Here is a 25,104-nt window from a genome sequence, read left to right on the forward strand (position 1 = left end):
GGTAGGGCAAGGTTTTTAATCGGTTTGGGTCGAAAAATTGAGTTACCAATATATAAATGTATGTATGTATATATGTTGGCATGTCTGCCTTAAACTTTCAACAGAGGCGACGGATTTTTACAAATTCAGTATCGTTTTGAATCTTGCCCCTACCAAAAAAAAAAAATGGCTAAAAACATTGATTTCTTTAACCTCTACTGGGCACTTTTCTACAGGGAGGGGTCGGTTTTTTTTCACCGATATTTTCGAAAGTCATCTCTTTTCGATTTTCTAGCCTTAATTTAATCCTACGTCACTTCCGGTTCGACGGTGGTTGTAACAGCAAAGATGTCAGGGGTTTTCCCGCTCTTTTCCTCCTTCACGGTACGGGTTCGAGCCTGCCTTCTTACTACCACATTTCTTTTGCTCAACATACACAACCAAACACCCGGGCAACGCCGGGCTTACATGCTAGTATATCTATAAAAGTGAAAGTGTCTGTGTGCGTATGTGTGTGTTTTTCTATTTGTGTACATTTCCCTACGCAATAACTCTATCAGTTTTCAGTCTACAGACTCGAACTTTGATATACAGGGTACTGAGATTTGGGAAAATCTTTGTAATCGGTTTTCGGACAGAAAGTTGGCTGTTAAGGGGGTCCAAGTTCAACGATTTGACCCTTGAGAACTCTAACAAACTCCTCTGCCAATTTTGGGTCTAAACACTTGAAATTTAGTATAGGTTCCTTGCACAATAACTTGATTTGAGCAAAGACGTCACGTTTTTTTCCCATTCTTTTCATCCTTCGCGGTACGGGTTCGAGCCTGCCTTCCTACTACCACTTTTTTAAAAAATATTTGCTCAACATACACCTTCAAATACCCGGGCAACGCCGGGCTGAAATGCTAGGATATATATATAACCAATAGCATTCGTAATCAACAGGTCCGTCACGCTTAAGTTTCAAACAGAATTTTAGCTAGCCTGTTTCGCTTACATCCGTAGTAGCTTTTATTTGGTCTGTCACAATAAAGTGTAAAATAGCAGTTTCGTCAGTCTGTAACACTTAAGATTTAAATAAAATTTTTATAAGTCAGTTGCGCTTAAGCGTGAAATAGTACTTTTGTTGGATTTGTTACGCTCCAGTATGAAATACCATTTTTTGTTTTGATCTGTAAGGTTCACGTTTAAGGAAGCATATTCTTCACTTAAACATTTCAAATAACAGTTTTATTATTAAATGCACATATTGAATGGATACATTTAAAAAGTATTTGTTTCGAATACAAAACATGTTCGCTTTTTTTTTATTGAAAAAAAAAAGACATAAGCAGCAAGGCAAAAAGTTTCAAAGAAAAAAAAAACAACTAAGCATTCAGCGAGAGGCAATAGACAAGATACACACAAAAGCAAACCTCCCACAATATTCCTCGATACAACAAGAGTCTAACATTGATTTTTATCACGTCCTTTTGAAAATCCAAACTCAGTTTTAGATAACAATCTTGAATGCTAATCCTAAACATTTCTTCAATGTGAAATTCTGTGAATTGAACTGTAGGTCGATCTGATGCACTTAAGTTTTAAATAGCATGTTTTTGGTACATAATGCTGAAGTTTGAATTTTTCATCCCGTCGATTTAAACGTATGGGGTTCCGTCACAAGAACTAAGTTCTTAGGAAATTCACACGGATGGTTTGTTTATCGAGGAGAAGGCTTTGTATAAGACTAACCACACTTTTTGGTATTACAACTAATCTTTCTCTGTGACAGACAGAGCATACAGTAGATCGCAGGTTTTTACATCAGAGTTTTACTTCTTCTTGATGCATATCTTAACAAAGATTGGGTGCATCTCTCTCAGTGAATATATATATATATATATATATATATATATATAATTCTTTACTATAATAATTATTAAATACTTAATGGTATATATATGTACTTGTGTGTTTATGGGTGTACTTATGTATGTATGTATGTATGTATGTATGTATATGTATAAATGGGGCAAAGTACGTGTATGTATGTTTTGTGTATATGTGTAAATATGTATATGTGTATATATATATATATATATATATTTACTTTTATCAATATCGGTATATAATTGACATAATCATTCGTGTCACTATCACTGTTGCTGCTATTATAAATACTATTGTTATCGCCATCTTTATTACCGCTTTTAAAAAAAAATATCATTATTACAACATTTTTTATACTTATTACTAAATTTATTACGATAATTACTAAATTATTATTATTATTATTATTATTATTATTATTGTTATTATTATTTTGTCGTCTTTATCATCATCATCATGACTTTTCGACAGCCTTAATAAGCTATGATTCTTCAACATTTAAAACTTTATAATCCTCACTCTTCCAATTTTTTTAATAATGACATCGAATTTAACACTTTATAGAAAGATCTGTTTCGTTCTGTCTAGACAATTTCATATCAGAGTAATACGAGCTTTCACGGACTGTTTATTTTTCCCTGGCTTAGCCTGAACTTAATTACTTTAAAATTTAATTTGAAATCACCTTTTCTAATTAGGCAAATGAGGGAGGTTCTCATACTGGTTTTCTCTCTTTTTACTATTAGGTTTCATTTGACTGGGGACAGACTACACTTTTGGCTACTGCACTGCCCGAAAAAAACAAAAAAAAAACAATTTTCATTATTTCCACTGTTTTCCAATCGGATTATATGCATCGTCAGGCTGGACTTATTTTGGAATCCATTCTCTCTAAAGAACTATTTTACATTTCGGATCAACTTGAGGGCATTTTCATGCAAGCAGAAATATTATGCGCGGTTTGTTTATATATATATATATGACATGACCTGACTATAATTTGCTGTCTTATGTGAAACTCGCTTATATATGTGCGAAGGCACAGAGTTAAAAAATCAACAGTCCCCAAACGCATTGATGTGCGGCCTCTTAAATCCAGGGAAAAGAGAACTGAGCTCTCCAATAAGCTTGATGAAAACCTTGAGGGTGTTGATGTAACTGATGATGTTGAATCTTCTTGGAAAGCATTGCGAGAAGCAACTCAAGCAGTAGCAGTAGAATTCCTTGGAATACCGAAAAGAAAACACCAGGATTGGTTTGACGAAAGTGACGATGAAGTTAAAGCACTGATTAACCAAATGCACTCATCTCACAAATCTTGGATTGAGGACAAAAACTCAACAGTGAAACACACAGCCTACAAAAAGTGTAAAGGTGAGGTACAGCGAGCTCTCCGAGCTATGAAAGAACAATGGTGGTACAATAAGGCAATTGCACTGCAGGGAGCTGCTGACAGCAAGAACACGAAAGCCTTCTATGATGGTCTGAAAGAGGTATTTGGTCCTCAGAAAAGTGGTGCTTCCCCATTAAGCACAGCCGATGGAGAGGCATTGCTGACTGATAAATCAGATATTCTCAATCGTTTGAAGGAGCACTTTGAAACTGTCTTAACACCTCATCTGTCATTGACAGCGATATTGTGTCCTCTATTCCTCAGAATCCAGATATTCCAGAATTGTCATTGGAACCTGCTTATCAGGAGGTATGGGAATCCATCAAACAAATTGCTTCTGGCAAGTCCCCATCACCAAAGGATCCAATTCCGCCTGAAGTGTACAAGCATGGTGGGCATGTGCTGGTAAAAAAGCTCCATGCTCTCTTTGTAAAGATATGGAAAGCAGGCCGAGTTCCACAGGACTACAAAGATGCCTGCATCAAACATCTCTACAAAAATAAGGGAGTCAAGAATGTCTGTGACAACCATCGGGGATATCTCTGCTTTCAATTGCAGGAAAGATTCTGGCTAGGCTCATTCTAAACCGAATCATAAATCGTCTCGTTGATAAGGTGTATCCAGAGTCACAGTGTGGGTTTCGGTCGGATCGCGGCACCATTGACATGATATTTTCCTTACGTCAGGTGGCAGAAAAGGTCCGTTAGAAAAATCAGGAATTGTATTTGGTGTTTGTTGACCTGACGAAGGCTCTTTGGCAAGTTTTAAGAAGGCTTGGTATCGCGATGCTCTTTGGCAAGTTTTAAGAAGGCTTGGTATTCCAGAAAAAATGCTGAACGTGATCATTTCCTTTCACGAGGGGATGAAGGCCAGTGTTGTCTCAGATGGTATGATGTCTGATCCATTTGATGTTACGAATGGGACCAAACAGGGATGTGTAATGGCGCCAGTCCTCTTTGCGCTCTTCTTTTCACTAATGCTGAAACATGCATTTGATGATTTGGACACTGGTGTCAAGTTTCAATTTCGGTCATCCGGTGGCTTATTTAACCATCAACAGCCAAGATTCTTCTTCGCACCGAAATTATTCGCGACTTGCTCTTCGCTGACGATGCCGCACTGGTAGCCACGTCCTTTGAGGAAGCCCAGGTTCTTCTTGATCGATTTTCAGCCGCGTGCAAGGCCTTTGGCCTGACAATTAGCATAAGGAAGACTGAGGTAGTGCATCAGCCACACCCTACCCCAAAACAAGTTGAAGGCGTAAAGCAAAATCCACCAGAGTATAGATTTCCTGCGCGCAAGCTGAAAGTCGACGGTCATGATATCAATTATGTCAAGTCCTTTCCTTACCTTGGTAGCAAGGTGAACCAGGGCGGTTCTCTTGATGATGAAATTGTCAACAGAATTACTAAGGCCACTTTTGCCTTTGGAAATCTCCGCCATCGCTTGTGGAACGAAAGGGGTATTCGACTAGACACAAAAATCATTGTCTACCGTGCTGTTGTTCTGTCCATTCTTCTTTATAGATCTGAGTCATGGACTCCATACAGACATCACATTAATCAGCTGGACGTTTTCCACAAAAGCTGTCTACGCTCCATATGTGGTCTTAGCCTCCGCGACAAGGTATCAAATGCCGAATTATTCACAAAATGCAAAATATCTGGCATTGAATTATTCCTTATTCAATCGCAATTGCGGTGGGCTGGTCATGTATTGAGGACGCCCGATGACAGAATTCCAAAAATTGCGATGTACAGTCAATTTGAGGGTGATAAAAGAATTGTCGGACGTCCTTGGCTTAGGTACAAGGACAAGTTGAAGAGTAACTTGTCTGCAGTGAACATACCATACAGGAGTCTTGAAGATGAGGTGAATGACCGAAAAGGATGGAGATCAAGGTGTTTTGAAGGTCTCCAGAGGTTTCAATCTAAAAGCTTAAGGCAACTGAAAGAAAACAGAGTAAGAGCAAAACGACTACCAGCCGAACCAATATCTGCAGCATTAAATCCACATTCATGTTCTATTTGTGGCCTTTTCTGCAAGTCCCTTGCTGGACTAAAAAGTCATCAGAGGCAAAAGCATAAATGAGTTTTAGAAATATGGGTTGTCTGAACCTCATACGTCGAAATCAACAGGAGAGTCCATCATATATATATATATATATATATATATATATATATATATGTGTGTGTGTGTATGTATATATATATATATATATATATATATATATATATATATATATATATATATATATATTACATATCCAACATTTTTTCACTTTTTTTATTTGGCAGTTTATAACTACAATAAATTGCGGTTTCGCTTAATGCCTTAACTAGCAAATCTTAGCATTGCTATAAATATAATTTGCTGATTTCTTTATGCCATCTGATGAGAAGAATAACAAGAATAGCATTCTTTGAAACTCCGCGGAATAAGGATTTTGTAAATTGTTTTTTTGAGCATTCAGTCGAACAATAAATTTTAACTGTAAAGTTCAACTTAGTTTTAATTTTCTTTCTCTTATATATATATATATATATATATATATATATATATATATATATATATATATATATATATATATATATATATATATTGCAATTATAAGGAAAAGACAAGTTTTGATTTTCATGATTAAAAGAAAAATGTGAGTCCAGTTGACCAAAATGGTAAATGGTCAATGCTGAAGTTCGTAGCACAAGACGACTTTTCAAGCAAATTGTCTACTGTTGAAGACATGCTTATTACAACTGATAATCGAGATAAAATTTACATATATTGCAAGACTCCTTTATAATAGTTCATACAATATCGAACAAATAGGAATTTTAATAAATTTCACAAGATTTTTAAGATGGTTCCAACTAATCTCGTTGAGAAGTTAAATATAAATAAATTTTATCTTTCCTTCAGAATAATTATGCAGTACCCGTATTAATCTATATATCTATAAAAGGGAGAATGTGTGTGGTAGGACACTTCTTAACCTACATACTCAACGAATTTTTGATATACAGACTTGAAATTTAGTATATCGGATAATCAGACATGTGACAAACTTTTAATCGGGTTTCTTCCGAAAAAAAATAACGGCTGTTAAGGGGTAAAAATTGCAAAATTGGTACTTGGGGGTCGTGAAACATGACAGCTTCTGCATGTTAAAGATAAGAAGGTTTGAAAACAATTATCGTTATCATACTTCGCTCACTGTTTTTAGTTCTTAGTTTCGATCTTAGCTCGAGTATTTTTTTACTTGCAAGAAGTGAACGGGCTAGAAAAAACATGATACTTGCGTACACATATCTCATGTTCTGTGTGAATGAAAATATAATATTTATACGTATTTTACGACCGGTAAACACGAGGCGGCCCGCTAGTTATACATAATCTTGTAAATTTAAAACATACACTATTTGGAGTCTTATTTATAGGACACTGAGACCTAATGGGTTAAGTTTGAAATAACATTTGCTTGATCTGTCATACTAGCTTTTGTTTGTCATGCTTAAGTTACAAATATTACTTTCATCGTTAAACGCATATATAGAATGGATGCATCTTCTTTGAGATCCGGTCTTGATAGTTAATACTTTTGTTTCTTGTTTTTCTTTCAAAAGAGACAGCTCTTAAATGAACAAATCTCTTATAAAAAAGAAAAACATCCGCGATAAATCTTCGATTAAACAGTCGCTAAAAAGCACGAGTTCTTTTCAAATTGACACCTCAAAGGTATTGTATTCGCACTTCCGGTGCTAAAAGCCTGTTTTCAAATCTAAAAACAGAATACTTATCTCAAACGCGCATGCGTAGAGAAAATAGCGCCTGCGTACTCGGCCTTTTTCTTCGTCCCATATAAACAGAACTCGCGTCTGTTTTCTCTAAAAGAAAGAGGGTGGTGTCTCCGCTTATACGCAATCGTCTATATTTAATGTAGTTTTTTTTTAATATATATATTTAGGCGTAAGAAGATACGAAATGCGATGACGGCAGACTGATAGTCAGCCGCATCTACGCATTTTATGTCACCGGAATCAAATGGAGAAACAAACGTAAGAAGTAAATAAATGGCCTCAAAATAAAAAAAAAATTATTTCACATTCGCTTCCAGAATAAACTCTATAAATATATTATATCAATATTTGCATTCACCTGCAAAACTAATTTAGAGAAAAAGAGCGGATTATATATATATATATATATATATATATATATATATATATATATATATATATATATATATATGCATAGATCATCGTATAACGATTAGATCGCTGTCTGACTGACGTAAAGAACATTTAAAATTAAAATGCTTAAATTCAACGTTATTTCACGCGGTTAACGGTAGCCGAATGGATCCGGTCTTTGCTAATCGAGCCAGAGATGGTTCGTGTTGCCGAGTTCGAATCGTTCGACTGGTGTTAATCGTGACACCTTGCACTGAAGATTCCCGAAAGGATAAAACACTAGTATCTGTAGGTAGTTAATTATTATAGTAAACAAAAAAAATAATTATAATTATGACAGCCTCTTGAAGAAACTCGTTTCTTATCGTTGAGCACTATCAGTTAAATTAAAGTCTGTCAATTTAGCTCTTATGCATAGACCATCATATAACGATTAGATCACTGTCTGACTGATGTAAAGAGCATTTAAAATTAAAATGTTTAAATTCAACGTTATTTCACGCGGTTAATGGTAGCCGAATGGATACAGTCTTTGTTAATCGAGCCAGAGATGGTTCGTGTTGCCGAGTTCGAATCGTTCGACTGGTGTTAATCGTTACACCTTGCACTGAATATTCCCGAAAGGATGAAACACTAGTTTGCTGAAGACATGTATTTAATTATTATAGTAAAAAAAGTATATTTATATATATATATATATATATATATATATATATATATATATATATATATATATATATATATATATATATATATGTGTATATATATATATATATATATATATATATATATATATATATATATCTGCAACATACATAACAAAATTAATGTATTTTCCCTCTAAATATCTCAAAATATAGCCATTAAAAGCTAAATCCTGGCAACCAAAATGAGTACACCCCTTACGAAAAGTTGCCGTTATTAATATACAACATGTCAACTCTCAATATTTTGTGTAGTCACCATCATTATCGAAAACTGCCTTTACTCTCCTGGGCATGGAGTTTACCAGAGCTTCACACGTAGCCACTGGAATTCTCTTTCACTCTTCAATTACGTCGTAGAGCTGGCGGATATTTGAGACTTTGCGCATCTCCACCTTCTGCTTGAGGATGCCCCAAAGATGTTCTATTGGGTTTAAGTCTGAAGACATGCTTGGCCCATCCATCACCTTTATCCTCAGCCTCTTCAGTAAAGCAATGGTTGTCTTGGATGTGTGTTTTGGGTCATTGTCATGCTGGAACACTGCTCTACGAACCAGTTTCTGGAGGGAGGGGATCATGCTCTGCTATTTGACAGTACATGTTAGAGTTCATGTTTCCCTCAATGAAATGTAACTCCCCAATATCTGCATCACTCATGCAGCCCCAGACCATGACATTCCCACCACCATGCTTGAGTGTTGGCATGACACACTTATCTTTATATTCCTCAAATTTGTGTGCATGGCTGTCACCCAAGGAGGAAGTTTCTTCTGAAGGCAATACACAAGAAAGTCTGCAAACAGTTTGCTGAAGACATGTCAACAAAGCCCATAGATTACTGGAACCATATCATATGATCTGATGAGACAACATTTAATTTGTTTAGTTCTGCATGTGTGGCTGCGACTAGGTTTAGATTTATTCAGCTACTAAAGTTTTACAGTTTATATTTGAAGCTTTGTATGCATGTGTGTGTCTATATATGTTTAAAGATATATATATATATATATATATATATATATTTGTAGTCATCGACATACAGTCCTGTTTCGTTGTATCACAACTCATCAGTGCTGCTAGACTAGCATCTTTCCCAAGCCAAGGATTGAACCTAGAACCGTCGTGTTGACAGTCGGCAGTTCTCCCACTCAACGGCAGAAGGGACGCCCGCAAATAACTCGTCGGAATATCTATTTAAATAGACATCCGCCACCATTCTTACAGTGCTCAAACCGCCTGTTTGTAAACAAACAAACAACGAGCTTCGCATTTTTCAGCCAATTAAGTAACGGGTGAGATTATTTACGACAGTGCTCTACCCAAAGAGGCCGGCTTAAAAAATATTTGGAGTCAGCGACATACAGTCCTGTTTCGTTGTATCACAACTCATCAGTGCTGCTAGACTAGCATCTCTCCCAAGCCAAGGATTGAACCTAGAACCGTCGTGTTGACAGTCGGCAGTTCTCCCACTCGACCACAGAAGGGACGCCCGCAAATAACTCGTCGGAATGTCTATTTAAATATATATATTTATGTATGTGTGTATATACTCATCTGTATGTGCGCATCTGATCGTCTCTAATATTAATATGTATAAATATATATTTATATATAAATATATACATTAAAGAAAACCAAATGTAAATACACCTATTATATATATATATATATATATATATATATATATATATAAAGAGAGAAAGAGAGAGAGAGAGAGAGAGAGAGAGAGAGAGAGAGAGCGAGACACACACACATACACATATACATACACATACGTGCGCACACAGACAAAAAGCGAATTCGTTCTGAACTCCACTGAAAAAATGTATTCAAGCCCACTGGTCATCCGAAGCTTTTTTTTGTTTGTTTTTATAATACAATTTTTTTTTATATCTAACCACGTCGGTCCAAAACCATCGATTTTCGCGCGCTTTCCAGGACCGGATTATAATTTTGTACTTTATATGCGACGCCATAATTAACTATTTGCACTCTTTATTTCACAGAGGAGCGATTGGCTTTTTAGTTCCGGATCCATTAAGGGAATGCTAATAATAAAAAATCTTGAATCTTGTCCGCAATAAATCGACTCCGTTACATTATTTTCGACTAATCAGCGTCGATTATTGTCTCGTTTTCAACGCAATCAATACAGAAAATTTTATTGCTTAGTTCTCGACATAATTGATGCCCTCTGAACGATTATCTTCGTGATGATCTGTTCACAGTGAAGTAATGGTACCACAGGTTGCAACCTCACTTCACCTGACCCGTAAATACTTATACTAAATAAAATTTATACTAAATAAAAATATGGAAGTGTTAAACATTCGTTGATCATCATTCAATCTCAGGCAACGTCGGGTCACTCTGCTAGTATTGTTAATGTAAAGAAGTAAATCATTTCCTATATTGTCGATTATTGTTAATACTCATTTTCAAATAATAGAAAAAAAATCATCGATAAAAAATAATCAGTTTTTTAATCAACTTAGGTTATCGAACAAATACAGTAATTGATGCCGTTCAAAATTAATATTTGAACTCGCATAAAAGACGCGATGAGTTACTCACGTCGCTTCTACCACTACTCCGACTCCCGTTGGTTGTACTGCCTCGGTAATTGCTACCGCAATCTGCTTTGTTAGACGTTCTTGGACTGCAAAACAAAACAAAAATAATTAATAATTAATACAATTCTAGTGTCGAAATCGTGTTTTAAACTTCCGCCTCCCTCCGCGAAAAAAACAACAAAAAAAAACAAACAATAAAAAAAAAACAGAAACAAACAAAAACATATATCACTCGTGAGAGATAATGATAGACTAAAGTCTTATCTTACTTCTCCACATTTTATGAAGCATTTCCGAAGTTATGGACACCTATTTGTAACTTAAAGAGAAACACTGAGAGCTACTAAGAGTTACCTACACTGCCTTGACAGGGTACAAAACATTCTTCGAAATTTACTGGATGAGGACATTTTCGCATCCCTATTTCCTCTTTCTTACAGAAGAAGTGTTACGAATGTTCTATCGCTACTTTTATGGTAGGTGCTCGGCTGAGTCTCAATCTATGGTGCCCCCGCGGTAAACGTAGCCTCATCCCTCTTTTCGCCAAAATATTTAAGTCCTTAATAAATCAAGCTCTAGTCCACCACCTTACAGTTGCTAAACTTCTGTCAGAAGACCAATATGGATTTAGGCAAGCCCGTTCTACTGCAGATATTTTAACTGTAATCTCTGAACGTTTATACCAAGCACTGGATAAGGCAAAGGAGGGGAGGGTAGTAGCCCTTGATATATCTAAGGCTTTTGATAGGGTATGGCACAATGGCCTTCTGATGGAAAAGAAAATCCTATGGTATTACTGGACGAATGCTTAGCATAATTAGATCTTTCTTAAATGAGAGAAGAATCCAGGTTGTCCTCGATGAGCGTATGTCCAAAACATTTGATATAAATGCGGATGTGCCTCAGGGATCGATTCTTGGACCTTTGTTATTTCTGATATTCATAAATGACTTACCTGATAAAATTGTCTCTGAGATGGGTATATTTGCCGATGACACTACGCTCTATAGCAGGCACGTGGGGAAAACTAATGAGCACATATCTAAGTTAATGGCCGAAACCCTAAAGGAAGACTTGCAGTCGGTAGTGGAATGGGGTCAAAAATTGATGGTAACGTTTAACGCTGCCAAGACAAAGCTCTTTTCTTTTAATAATTACATGAAACTTACCAACCACCAATAGCTATGGCTAGCGATACTTTACATGAGAGCACTTCGTTCAAGCTTCTTGGCTTAACGTTCACAGGAAACATGACTTGGAATAGATGCATCGAGATCATTGCTAAGGCTGCTACAAAGAAGGTGGTCTCTCTCTATCGTGCTAGAAAGTTACTTACGCCTGAAAGTATCCTGTACCTCTACAAAGCCACCATTCGCCATGTATGGAGTACTGCTGTCACACTTGGGCTGGTGCATCTGTTACTAGTCTCTCGCTCCTGAACAGTCAAAAAGAGAGTAGCCAACCTAATAGGTCCCAAACTGTAATTCAGCCCCTGACCCACCGACGTAATGTTGCATCCCTCTGCCTGTTTTACAAGTATTTTAATGGTGGATGCTCTGACGAACGAAAGAGAGGGGGTGGAAAGTCCTTCTACCCCCTCGACGAAAATACCCCCGACAAACCCGACAAGTAGGCAAGTCTCTTTCCTACACAGTTGAGATCTCGAGATGTAAGAAAGCCTTTTACTCTATTAGCTTCTTCCCCAGAACTCCAGGACTTTGGAATTCTCTTCCAGTTTCCTGCTTCCCCAACTGTACTGACATGCAGAAGTTCAAGTGTAATGTAAACAGGCATCTTGCTACTAAACTCCCTACATAGTACCCCTGCAACTTAGGTCCCTGATAGTAGCTCCCTACATCAAAGTGGCAACGTGCCTTGTTTGACCAATGTGTACATTAATATAAAACAGTAGAAATGTGTATGTATGTGTGTGTCTGTGTGAAAGTATTTAACCGATAAACTGCTAAACTACTGGTCAAATAACACTGAAACTATCAAGAAATAATGATCATACACCAAGGATGGTTATAACGAATAAAATCTTTGTTTTGGGTGGATGAATAACGCTTACAGATATATGTCGGCAAGTTGAAATGCAAAATGTTCATTTCAACTTGCCAACCATATTTCTATTACTTTTGCGCATGCGGAAATTCATTCATAGCTTGTAGTTGTTTAATTTTAAATCTTTCTTATATATCTGCCGATAGCTCAAAAGGTACGGAACGCATCTGGGGCGCTAATTTTTTTGGATTCGATTCTATCTGATAGCACTCAAGTCATTTTTAAAATCTTTTCAAACCGATACAAGATATCAGATGCATTATAATATTCATTAGATAATTGGATCTGTAATATTAAATACGATATCTGAATGAATTAAAATATATTAAGCGTATTTTATAACCGGCAAGCCACCACCCACCCACCCACTAGTATATAGCTAAATATATGTACGTGTATCTGGTCATACAAATATTAGCAAGTAAAGCAAGTTCCTTTTAAGCCATTGTCATGGTGAAGAATTTGCCCTTTTCTGTTCACTAATGCTGGGTGTTGTTGTCAAAGTTTCTGATTCATTTCATTCATTTGTTGACAGTACTTCTCCTCCATAATGGTTTCGTCTGAATTAGAAAAAAAAATAATAAATGAGACCGGTTGCAGACCACCAAACAGTCAGAATGTCTTTTCGAGAAGTGTTGTGAAGCACATTCGAGGTCTAACTACTGAGCTGAGCATCGCTGGTTGTCGTAAAGAACCCACTTTCCGTTGCAAGTTACAACAAATCGTTCTTGTTGCGTAAAAGAAGGGAAAATGACACTTCATAACGGCATTTCTTTTGGTTGTCCTTCAATTCGTGCGCCACCCATTTATCAAGTTTTTTGTCTTTCCAATCTCTCTGCAGTGGTTGGAGATACGTTACGTATAATTCAGTAGCAAGATCGGAAACAGTTGTGCGTGGATTGGCTTCGACTAAAGTTCTTAATTGATCGATATAAACAGCCAATGGTCAACTACTACGCTCATCATCTTCAGGACTCATCGCCGCCACGGAATTTCTTAAACCATCATTGTGCTGTGTATTCAGTAATGGTTCCTGAGCCAAACGCATCTGTTTCAGCAGCATTTCGGCCAAGCTTGAATTGAAATAAGAAAACTGTTCGCATTTTTCCATCTTGTATTCAACGTTGTGAAAAGAAAACATAATTGTTTTAAAACGACTATAATTTAAACGAATGGATTGAGCGAAAAGCGCTTTTTAATAAACGAAAAAAAGGTATTATGACGAAAACTTATTTGAAATCAAAAATAAAAATCTCGCAAGAACTTTCTTCTCAACCTAATACTATTCACAACTTCGTACACGTGTAGATTGGAATTTTATTACCTAAACATTAAAATACTTGTAAAACAGACAGAGGGATGCAACATTACGTCGGTGGGGCAGGGGCTGAATTACAGTTCGGGACCTATTAGGTTGGCTACTCTCTTTTGAACCCTGTTCAGGAGCGGGAGACTAGTAACTGATGCACCAGCCCAAATGTGACATTAGTATTCCATACATGGGCGAATGGTGGCTTTGTAGAGGTATAGGATATTTTCAGGCGTAAGTAACTTTCTAGCAGGATAGAGAGAGACCACTTTCTTTGCAGCAGCCTTAGCAATGATCTCCATGTATCTATTCAAAGTCATGTTTGCTGTGAATGTTAAGCCAAGGGCTTGAACTAAGTGCTCTCATGTAAAGTATCTCTAGCCAAAAAAACGTGAAAGACTTTATTACAAAAAAGCATTATGAGTAGAAAACATTTATTTTTTGTAATAAGTGTGCCGCGAAAAAAAAAAGACACACACACACACACACACACACACACACACACACACACACACACAGTAGAGTGCAACCATGTAAAAATGTTGGGGAACCACTGGCTTAAGTTTTAAGTGTCATATTTCATGTGTTTCTATTAGGGGTTTTGTCAGTTCTAAATCAGATTTTTATTGGAAATGGCGCAGATTTAATGGGCGTATCAAATGCATTTGTGTCACCAAACCCCAAGCTCGCCCGCGACGGTAAGAGGAGCTCTAAATTGAGCTACTGTTAATTGGTTTCTCTCCCGAGATTGTATTTGTGGCTATCCACACATGTCCCCATATGGATAGAAAAACAAGAAAACAAAACAAAATGTTGCAATAAACTCTTACATCACTCCCCACCCTTACTCTCCACCCCTCTCTTTCTTTCTCTGATTATATATTTTTTCGCTTTCTGACTTCATCACTGACAATCTACCCCCCCAAACCAACTAATTTCCCACGATTGGTTTCATATGTTGTCAATAAAGTTTGATTCGAGTCGATTCGTAATTACATTCATTTTGTTTTCAATTTTCCACTCGACTCTTTCAGATGCGTCCACGAATTTATAAAAAGAGCTTCCGTCCGTCATATCAAAGACCTTCGACAAGGTATGGCATAAAGGCCTACTTCACAAGATTTCCAGCTACGGTATCACTGGTAATGTTTTCTCAATCATTAAATCATTTCTCTCCGTTAGGCTCATAAGAGTAGTGGTTGATGGTCAGAAACCAGAGGCCTACAGTATTAATGCTGGAGTCCCGCAGGGATCCATCCTGGGTCCAACTCTTTTCCTAATCTACATCAATGATCTCTCTAAACACATACTTAAATCATTCGTTGACATCTATGCTGATGACACGACCATCTACGGCAACACATCAATGGCTGTAAATGACAAAGTTCTCTCTGATTGTCTCTCCTCTGGTTCTCGTGGTTCAGTGGGGGAAGACGTGGCTGGTTACGTTTAATGCATCTAAAACCAAACTCCTATCTTTACATCATCAACGCTCTGATCCCCATCTGGCATCAATTGAACTGGATGGCTCTCGTCATGTTTTGACAAGCTTCTGGGCTTGACATTTACTCCTGATCTGAAATGGAACACGTACATCAAGTCTGTTGCCAAGGTCGCTGGAAAGATGGTGGGATCCTTCTACCGCTCAAGAAGATATCTCACTGCTGATGCAATTCTCTATCTATATGAAAGCCAAGTACGCCCAAGGATGGAATACTGCTGCCATATCTGGACAGGAGCTGCTAAAAACAGCCTATCCTGCCTTGACAGAGTACAAAATAGACTTCGTGGCTTAGTGGGGGATGCCCTTTTCTCTTCCCTGCAACCTCTCTCCCATAGAAGAGACGTTGCGAGCCTATCCTTGTTTTATCGTTATTTCCATGGCAGGTGCTCGTCTGAGCTTCAATCTCTAGTTCCCCCTTGCAAATCTTTTACGAAAAACACCCGTCTAGCTGAAACCACTGTCAATAATTTTCCCCACTCTTTATCTGTGCCTAAATCAAAACGTAGATTCCATGAACAAAGCTTCTTTTTTAGAACTGTACGCCCGTGGAACTCTGTTCCATCTGCTTGCTTCCCACCTGACTACAACCTGGATGTCTTCAAGTCCAACGTAAACAAATTCCTGATGAACCGCCCCCTTAAGTAGACATTTTTATTAAACCCCCACACTAACGTACTGTACATGCAATAACTCTTATCCCTGAGTGGCTTCCGGGCCTTGATAAGTTGTGATCACCTTGTAAAAAAAATTCTGTCAATTCATACATTTTGCTGTCCCAGCTGACCACATGGTGAGTATGAAAGAAAAGGAGAAACGGAACAACTGGATGATGAAGAAAATCAAGATAATACCTATAATAGTAGGAGCACTAGGAACAAATCCGTAAAACTTTGAAAAAAAAATGGGGGAAATTGGAATAAGAGGAATAGCTGCAAGGATACAACGACTAAATGATAATGAAAACGGCTGAAATATTAAGGAAAACCCTTAAATGCGGAGAATGATACACATGAGCCACATGTGTGAGCCAGACAAACTGCTGCAGAGGCAAAACAGGAAGAAGCGTCACAGGGAAAGAAGAACACTGAAGCTGCATATCAACAAGTTCTACATCCGCATCACGCATGCCCTCCCATTGTCCCATCACCGTTCTCCCCCCCCCAAAAAAAACAAACAGAAGTGAAACAAAATAGCCGAGAAGGGTCAAGGAGGATGGAGAGACCGAGGAGAGCGTTGACCAGACCTCCGCTGGACAAGCGCGAAGAGAACTGGGACCTTGAGTAGGCCTAGTGCCACTCAAATTCTAGGATAGACCAATGGCCGCTGCCAGCAAGAAATCGGTGGTAAGAAGCTGTTGCGATAACGCAAACCTCTTTGCAAATGCTATCAAAGGAGGTGGAAGGTGCTGGACGTCTGAGGAGACTTGTTGTCACTCAGCCTCCAGGGAACACCACAGGTTTTTCAATCAGATCTTTCATGACTTGTGTGAAAGCTCCATTCGAGCCAATAATAATAATAATAATAATAATAATAATAATAATAATAATAATAATAATAATAATGGCTTATTGTTATCAAATTCCTGTGACGACCAATAGTCATTGTCAGCGATGAATCAATGGTAAGCGGCTGTTGCGATAAGGTAAATTCATTTGCAAAGGTTATCGAAAGAGGTGGAAAGTACTGGAAATCTGGAAAAATAGTTGCCACCCAGAATCTAGGAAAAACCACCTGTTGTTCTCAAGGAGGAATCTTTGATGATGATCTGTGTGAAACCCCCAAAAGTAGTAGTAGTAGTAGTAGTAGTAGTAGTAGTAGTAGTAGTAGTAATCATAATAATAATAATAATAATAATAATTATTATTATTATTATTAGTAGTAGTAGTAGTAGTAGTAGTAGTAGCAGTAGCAGTAGTAGTAGTAGTCTAGAATTAGATACTAAAAGTGATATTTTTCTTTTAATGAAATGAATATTCCTGATAGAAAAAAAATCAATGGTATCTTCGTGTGTATACATTTTCTTAATTACCATTTCTTTTCCGGTTGTACTCACAAGAAGCACTATGATGCTAAGCGCTACATTTCTGCTAGAAATTTGAGTTACGCGTTCCTTCATTAAGATTTATGTCGCAAGAAACATTCCATCTCACTCCTCTCTTCTTTCTCCCATTTCATATTTTACCCCCCCCCCTCCAAAGTGATACGATTGGTTGCATCGGCTGTCAATAAAGTTACTCCTGGATGATCTGTAGTTACTGTTATTTGGTTCTTGGTTTCCATATTTCTTTCTTTTCTTCCTCAAATTCATACCGATTATTTTTTTTAATAATAGTAGATGTCGTATTCGTTCCAGGTTGGGTCTATAATAAAGGTAAAAGTTGTTCAAGTAAGATCATAAAGCTCTTACAGAAACTGTATAAAAATAGAGTTTACATAATTGGATATGTAACTCCCAAGAAGTCTATCCTATTGGAAAGCGCATAATTCAGGGATTGCCATTTGGTGAATGGAGTTTGGACCATGCAGTATTATCTAGTAGAGTCTCTCGATGCAATATTAAAAAGAACTGCCACAGATTTTCGTTTGTCAATAGAATTTCTTTCTTAATTACTCATACTCTCTCTTATCTGCTTTTAACAACTCTGTTAATCTCTTCCACAAATTCTCAACATGAAAACTCTCAATAGACAACAGTAAACCCAGAACACCAACTTACAACGTAGACAACCACTGCCAGATCACTTTCTCCAACCTCAGGAGTTTACGTTCTAATCTTCCAGAAGTTGAAATCCAATTACGGGAAACCAACATCGACTTGTTGTTCCTGTGCGAAACTGGCATTAGTTCGTCCGTTTCTGATTTAATTATTTAACAATTAAAGCTTACTGTAATATGACATCCAACCTTGACCATCAAGATTGTCATTGCCATACAATACATTAGGGACGGCTTCTCATGTGGCAGGAACATCTTCAAATAATGCTCTAAATTGCTCTGTACATGGTTCTGAGTAGCACTTCTTTACAGCACCGAGCTCATATTTGTCTTTTATTGTCATCACGGTAACGGAGTTAATATCTTTGTGAGTATCTATGAGAAAATCTACCACATACTTTCTGCTTATGTCAACAAGTCAGTGTTTACAATGCTGAATAATGAGATTTCCTGACGACGGCGAATTACCAGAAAAATAAGCGGGAGATTGGTCATGCGATTATTGATTGTTTTAATGTGTCGAATTTCAACTGAGGGAAATAGATTTTGAGTCATAATAGAATTTAACGCCATAAATAATACAATAGATTGGAACGTAGTTACATAAACAAAAGTTAATTTAGAATAAGCATATACATTTGTAGTTTACCAGAACAAAGATCGACATGCAGTTAGCTAGCCACGGAGTTAGTTAGCCACGGAGTTAGCTAGCCACGCAGTTAGTTAGCCAAGGAGTTAGTTAGCCATGTAGTTAGCTAGCCACGGAGTTAGTTAGCCACGCAGTTAGTTAGCCAAGGAGTTAGTTAGCCATGGAGTTAGCTAACCACGGAGTTAGTTAGCCATGGGGTTAGCTAGCCACGGAGTTAGTTAGCCACGGAGTTAGCTAGCTACGCATTTAGCTAGCCATGCAGTTAGTTAACCACGGGGTTAGCAGACAGAAGTTCATGGCTTCGAGATGTTGTCTCTTTACGCTTGTGGAAGTTAATGGGCGCAAGATAATAAAATGTAACATGTAAGATATTCACTCAAACAAGACAAATAATGAAAGAAGGTTTTATCACGATTTCTTATTTATGATCTAAGATTATTAAGAAACCCACTCGTATATCCGATACTAACGGACAATTTCCTTGATCTTTTTGTAATAACTTACCCGAAACATTGCTCATCTACTGTTCTCTGCTGAGATCTTCCGATTGCTCAGTTGTATAAATTAAGATCAAAACCAAGTGCATTAAGTCTCGGTTGTCTCTTTCCATTGCACAGTGTATCGATACTCGATGTCTGACTGGAACGCTCTCAGATCCTCCATATAGTATATAACCGTACTTTTCATGTTTAAAAGTACAGTTTTCTATTATGGTTATATGAGTATATATCTGTTAATATCTTATATGGTTTTAGATAGAGTGATGTGGTTCTCGGTTGATTAACTGTGTCTGTGTCGAATATATACTCTAGGGTCAAAACAATGATAAGAATATCCTCTTGCCATATCTCTATATGATTGGTTAACAGTTAGTATAGAAACATTCATGCTCTCCAAGAAATTCCAACAAAAATCCAACGGCAAGCTTGATCTTCTGAAAATAAAGCCGCCTTTAGAACTGCCAGTGACGCGAGAGTCATATGACCAATCTGTTAAATCTAAATGACAGGTGCTCGACCCAGCTTTAATCTATGGTTCACCTCCCTCGTTCACAACAAAACCTCGTCTAGCTACAACCACTGTAAATAATTTTCCTTTCTCATCCTTGACACGAGGTGACTCCTTGGTAATAAAAGGTATGAACTTATAAATGCTAACTTTTTGGATTTTAACTCCTATTAAAGTGGGAAGGCTTAGAATGTGGCAACCGAATGTAGCATTTTGAATGTGTTTGAATCAATTGAGATTGAGTATTTTATTTTCCAATTAGCACGAAGCATTTCAGCTGAGTAACATCGAATATATCAGAAATCGGTTGTCTTTGGTTGTAGTAGTAGTAGTTGTAACAGTTGTAGTAGTAGTAGGAGGAGGAGGAGGAGGTAGAGGAGGAGTGGGAGGGAGAAAAGGATGGAGGAGGGGTAAGAAAGGGATGATTGACACGTTCACTTCAGAATAGTAAAAATCAATCGAAATATTAAAACAATTTTACAATTTCTTGTCTATTTTAATTCCACGTTATCATTTTACTAGTAAAAAGTACTTGTTTATAATAGATGTAGTATCTCTTCGGTCTCGAAAGAAAGTGGGGTTGTCCCAAGTATTACCCCTTTTTCTTCGGAAACAAGATCGATTTAGTGTCTAGCAGCTGAGTTGCCGTCATTTGTGATAGTGCTGAATATTTATTTTTGAAAGCATGTCATATAGAAGAACGAAATGAAGGAAAAAAATAAAAGAAATTCTTTGATGAAGGTGCATTAACATGTATTAATATGTGCATTATAAACAAATAAACAGTTTTTTTTAATCCTGTGCTGTATTGGCTTTCTAAATTACAAATTTATTTTTAAAAAATTTCTAGAAAAAATCATTTCTAGAAACAAAAAATATTTCCAGAAAAAAAAACAGTTATTTCTAGAAATAAAATTATTTCTAGAAAAAAACAATTATTTCAAGAAAAAAAAAAAAACAATGTACCGGAAAACAATGGCATAAATAAAAGTTTTTAAAATGTTTATTTGAAAATATCATTTTGTTTTGCTTTACTATCTGAACAGATTATAACGAAAGTAGGTATTATTAAACTAGCGTGATCTGTGACAATTCCGCAGCGGCATCATTCATATGTACATTATTGCTGGTGGGCATTCTGTGGGCGTTCAGCGTGAACGGAGACCTCGCGAAAGCTCTTTTGCTAAAACTGTAAAAGTATTTTTCTAAGTAATCTGGTTAACGTAGTGTCAGAATATATCTAGTCATTACGGTTTATCTCTAATATCCTTATAAGAGTCTGTGACATATTTGCATTGTATGGACACCCGGCGTGAATGGACCCCCCTCCTCGATATCATTATACTATCTCCAGATAGAACAGATACTACCTTTGAATCCTAGCCAGAAGAACAAGAAAGTATATTTTAGTTTCAAGTACGGCCAAAAACGAAATCATTTTTTAAATTTATTCTATTTAATACAAAAGGGGGAGAGTAGCTGATAGCAAACAACGAACATTAAATTAGAGTATCTATATATTAATTTAATGGTTGTAATATGTTATCACCTTTTATCCTCCTTTTTGATAAATAAGATCTCCCGATCGAATAATTTATAATCTGGAAATCGTGACACACGTACGTACGTACGTAAAAGATATTACGGTATTAATATATAGATTCTCTGAAGTTGTACATTTTCTGAAACATCGCCTAAACCGCCTTCTAAAGTAATGGCTGGGCATTATACAGTTTACCTTTTTTTCTTTTCTTCTCTTCCAATTTCGTTTATTTTTCTTCTACATTCATTTTTTTTATTTCCCTGTTTCTTCCGTTTCATCTCTCTCATGTGAACTTTATTTCTGCGCCATTCTCACCAAGTGATTGGCCACATGTTTGACGTCACGTTAGAGTCGATATCGCCAACATCAGATGACAAACGAAAAAAAAAAGGGGGGAGAGAACTCCAACACTGTAATTGGCAATCGGCTACAATAAAAGAATATTCTAAAAACGTAGAACTAGTCTCAATTGACTGCGAAGATTAAAGACGCACAAAAGCACAACAAAAAAGGAGTAATAATCCGAACGTAGAATCAAGAAAATGAACGAAGAAAATCAAGCAACAAATTCATAGAACAGAAACAAATCAAACGTTCAATTATTCATCATGTTTTTTTCTCTGTTAAATTCTATCAAATCGCCATTTGCTAGCGATTTCAGAAAAGGCCGAATATAAATAAACAAAAAGAAACCTAATCAATACCATTTGATAACCGAAGTAGATTTAGGCTAACCATGTGACCGAAATAATTACCTGTTTTAAATTTGTGCAAGAGAGCAGTGTTCGAGCTGAGGGAAGGCACACAATATCGAAGGCTGATTCTCTTGGATGACAAAAAGGGAGAGGATTAATAAATACGGTAAATAGACACATACTTAATGCAGAAAATGACTTTTATACCTCCTCCTTCTCTCCCCTCTACAACAACAACAACAACAAAAATAATAATAACAATAATCCCAAGAGACTTTGGCAAAAAAAGAAAAAAAAAATCGGAGAAATTGGAATCGGGGAATCGCTAGATAGATAGCAACAATGAAAACAGCTGATATATTAAAGAAAACCCTTGAATGTGGAGACCAGCAGACATGAGCTAAAAACGCTTACCGGAAACCGCAACTGAGAATATGCAGATACAAATCTGAGCAGTACAGAAAAAATGAAAATTTTGAAAAAAAAAAATGATGGCCAGTTTCATCCGAGCTGATTTAAATTCGATTATTTTTATTTAAATTCGATTTTTTTTTTCTTCAGACTCAGATTATTCTCTAAACAGTGACATCACATAATCAAAATTTCTTACAAAATTATAAAACTAACAAAGTCACTCAATTTTGCTCGAGATTAAATAAATGAGAATCAACAGATGTTCTACACTTCCAATAATTTGTGATCGAAATCGATTAAATTACTAATTTTTCAATCAAATCAATTGATTGCATACTATTAAGCAAAAATATGCGCGCGTTTGCGCGTACAACAATGGCCACCATACACACACACACACACATACACACACACACACACACACACACACACATATATATATATATATAAGGTACTTCGCACGTTTCTGAGCTCATAAGTGTCTTAAACAACACACACACACATACATACGTACATAAGTGCTTGCCTGCAAAGTTAGGACATCACAATGCGTTAGCTGTTCCCTCTCATGGATGCACAGGTTCTAACCCTGGCTGAGTTTCATTTTTACATTGTGGTTTTCTATAATTTATTCCCGGCTCTTTAGACAAAGTTTCTCATTTATTTAATACTAGCATAGGTGTGTGTTGAGAAAAAATGGTAGTAGGCAGGCAGGCTCGAACCCGTACCACGAAGGAGGAAAAAAACCGTGAAAAAAAACGTGAGGTTTTTGCCAAACCGGTAGTGGCAAAAATTAAGGGTAGTCAATCGAAAAGAGTGGACGACTTTCGAAAATATTGGCAAAAAAGCGACCCCTCCTTGTAGAAAACTGCCCAGTTAAGGGTGAAGGATTTAATGTTTTTAGCCAATTTGTCGTCCGAAGGGTCGAGCTTCAAAACGATACCAATCTCGTGAAAATCCGTCGCCTCTGTCAAAAGTTAAAACATACACACATACATACATACATACATACATACATACATACATACATACATACATATAGGGACCTCGACAGTGGGGAGTGGCATTTTGATACTCTTCGGGTTAGTTGGGTATGTACGTCGAGGGGGAACAAGTACTATGAGTTCATTTATTTATATATGTTTAGGACTGTTATCCTCATCTTCATAGTTATTGTCGTTTCACCATGTTTCGGCCAACTCATATTTCGGTCTTCTTTAGTTGATTAACCGCGACGGGATAGGAATGCTGAGTCTCTTAACTGTATTTTCAGTAATTACTGCCTTCTTTAGTTGTTGGCAAACATTTATATCTGATCTACCTCTGCATTCCATGTTTAAAAAGGATGTGTCCTCTATAGTATCAGACCTGAGCGAATGATAATTGTGGGTATAGACCGATTCATACCATAAAAAGATTCCAATAAAACCTAACAGCCAGCCATGGTTCTCCCAGAATGTGCTGCTGCCATCGCGCACAGAAATCACTTTTTCCATAGCTACCAACGTAATGTACTGAGACTAAAGCTGCTTTCAGGACTGCCAGCAACCACTGTAAAAGAGTAATAAAAAATGCAAGAGGGCTACATGCTCAGTCCGTTAAATCCAAAGTAGCTGAGGAGCGGCTTGGTTCCCACCAGTTTTGGCAAATAGCAAACGAGATCCTGAACAGAAGCGTGCGTTCTATCTCCACCATCATCAATGAACCTGAGGTCATCTCGTCAGCATCAGACAAAGCCAAACTATTTGCCAAGAACTTTGCAGCTAATTCTACCCTATGCGACCAAGGCCATCAACTCCCCACATTTCCTCCTATAGCAGACAACACGCTATGCAATATACAAATACATACTTAAATCATTCGTTGACATCTATGCTGATAACACGACCATCTATGGCAACACATCAAAGGTTCTCTCTAATTCTCTCTCCTCTGATCTTGAGCGCGTAGTACAATGGGGGAAGAGATGGCTGGTCACTTTTAATTCAGCCAAAACCAAGCTTCTATCTTTACATCATCAACGCTCTGATCCCTATCTGGCATCAACTGAAATCAATCGCTCTCTCCTTGGAGAGGCTCCATGTTTTGACAAGCTTCTGGGCTTGACCTTTACTCTTAATCTGAAATGGAACACGTACATCAGATCTGTTGCCAAGGTCGATGGAAAAATGGTGGGATCCTTCTACCGCTCCAGTAGATATCTCACTGCTGATGCAATTCTCTATCTATATAAAAGCCAAGTACATCCACGGATTGAGTACTGTTGCTATATCTGGACAGGAGCTGCTAAAAACAGCATATCCTGCCTTGACAGAGTACAAAATAGACTTCGTACCCTAGTCGGGGTGCTCCTTTCTCTTCCCTGAAACCTCTCTCCCATCGAAGAGACGTTACAAGCCTGTCGTTGTTTTATCATTTTTCCATGGGAAATGCTCGTCTGAGCTCTCTGCCCCCTCACCAATCTTTCACGAAAAACACCCGTCTTGCTGAAA

The 25,104-nt window shown here is 37.1% G+C and overlaps 1 protein-coding gene across 1 annotated transcript in view; it reads right to left on the reverse strand.

Annotated features, from left to right (window-relative positions):
• The window catches only part of LOC145243948 (GTP cyclohydrolase 1-like), a 301,952-nt gene that overhangs the window by 28,227 nt on the left and 248,621 nt on the right, over positions 1–25,104 (reverse strand). The window contains exon 5 of the mRNA XM_080107076.1: positions 10,713–10,797. Within this exon, the coding sequence (XP_079963202.1) occupies positions 10,713–10,797 (85 nt within the window). The remainder of the gene's footprint in view (positions 1–10,712; positions 10,798–25,104) is intronic.

Source organism: Euprymna scolopes, chromosome 22 (genome assembly GCF_053919585.1).
Source record: "Euprymna scolopes isolate OS-2025 chromosome 22, ASM5391958v1, whole genome shotgun sequence".
In the NCBI taxonomy this organism is placed as follows: domain Eukaryota; kingdom Metazoa; phylum Mollusca; class Cephalopoda; order Sepiida; family Sepiolidae; genus Euprymna; species Euprymna scolopes.